Source organism: Chinchilla lanigera, unplaced genomic scaffold (genome assembly GCF_000276665.1).
Source record: "Chinchilla lanigera isolate Chin_1 unplaced genomic scaffold, ChiLan1.0 scaffold00021, whole genome shotgun sequence".
Classification (NCBI taxonomy): Eukaryota; Metazoa; Chordata; class Mammalia; order Rodentia; family Chinchillidae; genus Chinchilla; species Chinchilla lanigera.
Genome location: NW_004955422.1, coordinates 3441542 through 3448425, shown reverse-complemented (window position 1 = coordinate 3448425; position 6884 = coordinate 3441542). Strand labels below are relative to the sequence as shown.

The window sequence follows — 6884 nt, the reverse complement described above, 5'->3', positions numbered from 1 at the left end:
GTTCCATTTGTATGTTCTAAGGTATTTGCTGTTCGGATCAGGTTGTAATATTAAGCTTACTGACCCCTGTTCGTTAAAGGTTAAACAAGCTCAGGGGTCTTGTGGATGGCAGGAAGACCAAGCGGCCCCACCCATTTTCCCCCGAGGTGACGTTACAAGGGCTGAGGGTTCTGAGAGTGGAGGATTGATTGGCTGACTGCCTGGTGGCTGCGGTGGGTCTCTTGCAGGTCACTGGGCTGGACACGCGCCCCTTCCAGCTCACTGTGGAGAAGCTGGAGCTGGCCCTGCAGAGAGCTAAATCTGAGGTCTGTGGTTCCTCTCCAAGCCAGGGCTGGGAGTGTGTGTGTGGGGAGGGGGTCCCCACAGGGCATGCACCCCTCTTCCTGTGTGTTGCTGATCTCCTGGGAGCCGGGGCGGTGGCCTGTGATGGGGGACACATTGGTGGAGGAGTAGGAAAGACCCTCGAACCTCAGCGTCCAGAATCCCCTGGGGCTTCGTTCAAAACGCTCCGCCCCCTCGCGCTCCGACTGGGCTCCAGGGCTCAAGTGTGGAGTGAGGCAGGCTGGGGCTTAGCTTAGGGTCTCCCTGGCAATTTGAGAGGCGGTCCTGCCCACTTGAAGGGGGCCTGAGGTCTCCCAAAGAAAGGCAGACACTCATGCTATGAGGACTCGTGTCCAGGCCCCCCCATCGGTCTGAGTGGTTTATTCCAACGTGGCGGCTCCAGCCGGTAGGATTGGAGAGCTCAGAGCCCCACCCACCATCTTCGGACACTGGCCGTGCCCGGTGGCCCTTGGGCGTGGGTTTTCTTCTGGCAGGCACAGTGCTGGCGGTGGAAGCCTATGTCCTGCTTATTTGCTTCCTGGGGGTGGTGAATGTGTACCCCACATTGTCCCGGGGAGCCACCCGGTGCTGCGCTCTGCCTCGGAGAGGAGCTGAGGTTTCCAGCCCGAGGATGATTTCAGAGCGTGAAGGTCAAAGGCCTCAGCCTTATCAACCCCCAGAGCCCTCTGGGCCACCTCTACTCCCCCAAAGAGCTGCAGGAGTTCCTGGGCTTTGCCCAGAGGTGAGTAGCCCAGGCCCCAAAACAGCAGGTGAGCAGCTTGGGGCTCTCATAGGGGCTTTGGTACCAGCAGCCCTTGAATCCTCCTCACCCCATTCAGCAGCCTTGGCCTGTTTCTGGCAGTGGGGCAGGAAGTCAGGATTTGTGAGTTGCCGTTTGTCTTTTTCGCTCACTTCCATTTTATAACAACCGCGGTCTTTTTTGTTTGTTAGTTTGTTTTGTTTATTTGAGACAAGGTCTCACTTTGTAGCTCAGGCTAGCCTTGCACTCATTATGTAGCCCCGGCTGGCCTTGAACTTGCAGTGATCCTCCTGCCTCAGCCTCCTGAGTGCTGGGGGTCTCAGGGATGTGCCACTACGCCAAGCAAGCAGCGATCATTGATTGCACACTCTGGGGCCCGGTGCCATGCTCAACACTATATGCTCCAGGTCTTGCCCTCCTCCAGCCACCCCTTGTGTAGACACCGTTACTACTTCCGTGGATGGAGCCTTAGAGTAGTCAAGTCAGGGCTGGAAGTGGAACTGGACTCGAACCCTGGTCCTTGTGACTTGAGCCCTGATTCTTAAATGTGCCCTCTCCACACAGCCCTTCAGAAGCTCCACTGTCACCTGCTTTGCATGTGCGGCTTTCTATTTTGTTTGCAAAAGTAAGGTAAAGAAGGGTGTTCCTGGCAAACGCAAGTGTGGTCACTCACCCTGGGCCAGACGGTGGCCCCTTGGGGTTCCTGACACACTGCTCCCCCGTGCTGTCCCACCCCGGGGCAGCCGTGTGTCCCGAGATCACGCCCCCTCCCCACCGCCCAGCCCAGGCACAAGCTGCATGTGGTCGTGGACAGCTCTACAGGCAGTGTGTGTTCAAGTCGCTGGGGTAGCGCAGGGTCCTGGGCCTGGAGAGGTGAGGCTGCAGTCCCGGGGAGCCTGAGCCGGGGCACAGTCTCTAACTTCCAGCTGGCCCCACTGGACCTCGGGCGTCCCAAGGACGTTCAGGTGATTCTGGGGAGTGCCTGAGAACCCGAGGAGGGACCCCAGGAGTCCTTGAGGGAGGGAGGCTAGGGGCTGGGTGAGAAACTGTCTTCCTGCGCTGTTCCCTTCATCTTCAGAGTGCCTTCAGTTTCTTTCCTTCACTCTCTTGCTCATTCACTTAGCAGGTAATTATGGAGCTCCTTGCACCTGCCAAGCACTTCTGGCTATTGATGCTGTCAGCTTTGAGTCTGGGCAGGCTGGCGCACTCTTGTAATCCCAGCACTCTGAGAGGCTGAGGCGGGAGGATTGCAAGTTCAAGTCCAGCTTGGACAACTTTACCCTGTCTCAGAAAGGGGGACTGCATTTGCTGGGGGCATAGTTCAGTGCAAAGGCCCTAGAGTCAATTCCTAGGATTGTAAAAACAAAACAAAAAAACCAGGTTTTATATTAGATCGAGTTTAAGCTCAGAATGTGTCATGGAAGCACCTTTGGAAATGTTGGGGCAGATCACTGGTGAGCTGTGTACGTTTGACCTACGGTCACCTGCTGTGTGCTTTCTGTTGGCTCTGTCCTCCAGCCTCCCAAAGCTCTGTAGGGTAGGTGGCTTGTGGAGTGTCTCTGCCGTTTACTTTGTGCATTAGGCAAGTGGGACAGAGAGGAAGTAGTGACTTGTCCGTGATCCGTGGTTAGCAGTCATGGAAACTTACTGACTGAGCATGTCTTCTATGGCAGGCAGTGCGCCAGGTGCAGGGGGACACAATAGTGAGGAGGAAAGATAGAGGCCTTTAGAGGAGAGGTTTATTTTTGGCTCACATATCAGTCCATAGTCGGCTGGCTCCTTGGCAGGGTGGCAGGGCAGAGGGTCCTGGCCGAGGAGAGCTGCTCAGGGCATGGCGGATGGGAAGTGGAGAGAGCGGGTGGAGGAGGGAGACAAAGCCTGCCAGGCCAGGTCCCAAGGCTGAGCCTTTTCCAGTCAGGCCCGCCTCCTAGGAACATCTAGCCTTGGTGCAGCCACCTTCTTTCAGTCACTTTTCAAAAGCCCTGCCCGGGGCGGGGGGTGTAGCTCAGCGGTACAAGCACCACCCTGGCAAGCACAAGGCCCAGAGTTTAATTCTCAGTACCAAAAAAAAAAAAAAGCCCTGCCAATGGGCACATCTGGATGTAAATCGTAACAGGGACCCTCACTGACAGACATGGTCTTCTGGGACGGGTCAGGGAGGTCTTTGCAAGAAGTGACACGGGCTGTGTTGTAGATCAGAGGATAGAAACTGTATAAAGGGCAGAGGGTACGAATTTCAGCCTTTACCACACGGTCTGTCACTCCCCTCTGTCATAGATGCGATGCAGCACAGGTGTGTGCTGGTGAAACTTTATTTATAAAAGCAGGCAGCAGACTGGATGCCGTCGGGGGCCCTTGTTTGCTGCCTCCTGCTCCTAAGGATCCGTGGGGTTTGGTTGCTACAAGACGTGGGGCCGGGGCTTGAGCCAGACCGACTCACCCACCCATCTCATGGCTGAAGCCATCGTGTGTGTGTGTGTGTGTGTGTGTGTGTGTGTGTGCGCGCGCGTGCGCACACGTGTTCTCTCGGTTGCGTGGTGCTTCTGTCCCACGCTGTGCTCTTTCTTTACAGCCTGCCTGACCCCCAGAAGACCGACGTGATGTGGGCCACCAGCAGGGTGAGTCCTGGCTGGGAGTGTTCTGGACAGGGGGTGCAGGCACGGGTGGAACCAGCTTCCTCGGAGGACGGCTGGCCACGGCCTCGGCACTTCCTCTTGCAGGACTTTGGGATGTCTGAGCTCTGCTCGGCACGCTGTACACGGAGAACCGGGGTGTGGCCGCTGCCGTGGCTTCCCTCTGCCGTTCTCACGGCCTCAGCGGCCTGCTGCAGTTCCAGGTGGCCCGGCTGCTCTGGACCGAGGTGACTGCCTGGGACTGGGCCCTGAAGGAGCAGATCGGGAGCGGTCGGTCTGGGACCAGGGATGAGGGTGCTTCTCCCAGGAGAAGACTCTAGGTGGGTGTCTCAGACTGGTCCATACTCTACCTGGTCACTTCCTGGCTGTGTAGGACGTAACTTCACCTCCCTGTGCCTCAGTTTCCTCGTGTGTAAAACAGATAATGGTGCCTGTCTTGTAGGGTGAGTGGGATTTGTAATTCAGTTAGAACAGCACCTGCTGAAGAATAGCACAGGCTGAGTGCCAGCAGTACTGGCTACTTGGGAGGCTGAGACAGGAGGATTGCTTGAGCCCAGGGGTTTCCAGGACAGCCTGAGAAACATAGCATGATTCCGTTTAAAGAAAAAAGGAAAGGAAAATGCAAACTCATGATTAGCTGTGAGTACTTCAAGAGAAGAGCAAATGCCACCAAGAGAACATGATGGGTGGCGGTCTCCCGCTGCAGGTCTGTTCCGCTCCCAGGTGCAGATAGTGCGTTTCGGTGGCAGAGCTTGCGGTTGTCACCAGCGTTCATTCAGCCTTGCAGCTGCTCTGTGGAATCATCACTTCGACCCCTAGGATGCTAGGAAGCACGATTTTCTGTATCCCCCATGATTTTACAAATGAGGAGCACGACCAGATGCACCCCCACTACGCTAGCTAAAGGTTATTTTCAAAAAAAAAGAAGAAGTTATCAAGTGTTTCCAAGAAGGAGGAGCAGCAGGAACTCTCCCATCCCTGGTGCAAATGGAAGATGATTCAGCCACTCTGCAAAACAAGCCAAGTTAAATACACACTTAGCAAGCAAGCCTCAGCCCCACCCCTAGATACTGACCCCGGTGGTCCCATAAGAACTTCCCATGGGCTGGGTGTGGTGGTGCACACCTGTCGTCCCAGCCCTTGGGAGGCTGAGGCAGGAGGATTAAGAGTTGGAGGCCGTCCTGGTGAGACCCTGTCTCCAAAAAAACCCAAAAAGGCGCGTTATACTGAACACTGAATGCCCGGCCTGTCCTGACTGCCAGTCCCCAACCCCACCAGCAGCTAGAGGATGGGCTCCCATGGTCTTTTCAGCAGGAGGGATGGAGGCGGAGGGGACTCTTTATCTTTTTGCTTCTCTTTGCCCTAGACTGGATCAACCAGGTGTACTGTACCTGCCAGAAAACCACAGCCGGCTCAAGCCTGGCCACACCTACGTCTCTGAGGAGCTCCTGAGTGGGGGCGCAGGCTTTTTCCTGAGTGGGGTGCACCTGAGGGTGGTCATGCAGGCGGAGGTCGGGCTCTGCGCTCCCTCCGAGGCGAGGGCGGTGGGGTCCGGGCTGGGTCGAGCCTCTGCCTGCGCTCAGCACCTTCGCCAGGGCACCTTTGAGGAGGACATGCTGCTCTGGCGTCGCTTCTTGGAGAGCAAGGTGCTGCTTTCCTTCGGCAAGGCCTTCCAGTGCAAGGAGCCCGGCTGGTTCCGCATGGTCTTCTCAGACAGGGCCCGCCGGCTCCGCCTGGGTGAGCTGCCGCCTCCCCGCCCCCTCCTGGCTGTGTCCTGCACCCTCTGACAGCCAGCAGGGCTGGCAGCAGTGCTCCACCCCTTGCTAGGGTGCAGAGGGTGTGCCGGGTGCTGGAGGGGAAATCCCAGGAGGCCGAAGATGCCCCTTCCGGTCACACGCAGGACCCCAACGAGCAGCACAAATGAGGTGGCCTTTGCCTGGTAAGGAGCCACTGTCCCCAACCACAGAAGACAGAGGACGGGCCACTGGCCAGCAGGATTCCCGATTCGGCTTTGCCAGCGCAGAGCTGCTCCTGTCTTCCTCGGTGACAGCAGGAGACGCCTTCCGCCCCCAAGGTCCAGCCTGGGACCAGCTGAGTGCCCCTGCCGTGATGTGCAGCACCAGGGCATCGTGCCAGCCCCGAAGCACAGCCTTCAGCTCCCCGCCCTAGAGGGTGCAACTGGCAGCAAACAACTGTCCCTTCCTCCTGAGGGCCCTTTCTTGCCTGGGTCTTCGTGGCCAGGGCAGTAAGCCAGAAGAACAGCACACAGAGAGCTACAAATGTACCGTTCCAGCGAGGACGGAATCCACAGCCTGCCAGAAATGACCTGTGGTGGGACCCAGGGGTCTCCTCCATGGGAATTTCCCCTCTGTGCTAAGGGGCTCGTCCCTCTCTGGGACTCTGCTTCTCCTGTCAGGGAAGGAGCTACCATGACTGATGTCCCAGCTGTGCCGGGGAGGAGCTGAGCAAGGCTGGGCTTTCCTCCGTGAGGAGCAGGTGAAGGGCGCTGCCTCTTCACCAGGGTGCTTTGCTTCAGAGACAGGATGAGGCCTCCGAGCCCTCAAGCTGTGTGTGCAAAGGATCTTCTCAGGTGCTGATGCTCCTGGCTTCGCAAAGCTGATGCTTACTCAGGCATGGAGGTGCCATGTGCCTGTAGTCCCAGCTTCTCAGGAGGCTGAGGCAGGCGGACCCTTTGAGCCTGAGAGTTTGAGACCAGCTTCACCAGTATAACCAAAAGCCATTCTCAGAAGGAACAAAAGCTGACTCTTGCTTTCTTTGGGAAAATGTCAGTGACATCAATGTTTCCTTTCTGTAGTTATGGTATTTGGCTTAGGTGGATGTTTTGGTTTTGTTTTTCTCTTTTGATCTACCCTTCATCCCTTCATTCTTCCTTCCTGTCCTTTCCGGAGGACCTGTAAGGAGGTGTGAAAAATGTGGGGGAGATGCTCAAGTTTTAAAAAAGTATTGCCATAAAAACCCCATTCGTTGTTTTCTAGAACATTTGAGAGACACTTGCAAGTATGAAACTCCTTCACCCTTTAGTATCCCTTAGTGTACAAGGTGTGAATATTTTTGTTGTTGTTGTTGTTTTCTTTTCCCAGTACCAGGAATCAAACTCACGACCTCGCGCTTGCCAGGCAGGCGCTATGCCGCTGAGCTAAATCCCCAGA

General features: G+C 56.3%; 1 protein-coding gene across 1 annotated transcript in view; it reads left to right on the top strand.

The window, feature by feature from the left end:
* Accs (1-aminocyclopropane-1-carboxylate synthase homolog (Arabidopsis)(non-functional)) overlaps window positions 1-6061 on the top strand; it is a 96924-nt gene extending 90863 nt beyond the window's left edge. The window contains 11 exon segments of the mRNA XM_013513829.1: window positions 228-305; window positions 963-1063; window positions 1869-1891; window positions 1894-1954; window positions 3654-3699; window positions 3802-3820; window positions 3823-3928; window positions 4243-4265; window positions 5095-5210; window positions 5298-5455; window positions 5542-6061. Coding sequence (XP_013369283.1) covers window positions 228-305; window positions 963-1063; window positions 1869-1891; window positions 1894-1954; window positions 3654-3699; window positions 3802-3820; window positions 3823-3928; window positions 4243-4265; window positions 5095-5210; window positions 5298-5455; window positions 5542-5638 — 828 coding nt within the window. The 3' untranslated portion in view covers window positions 5639-6061.
* The last annotated feature ends 823 nt before the right edge of the window (window positions 6062-6884 follow it).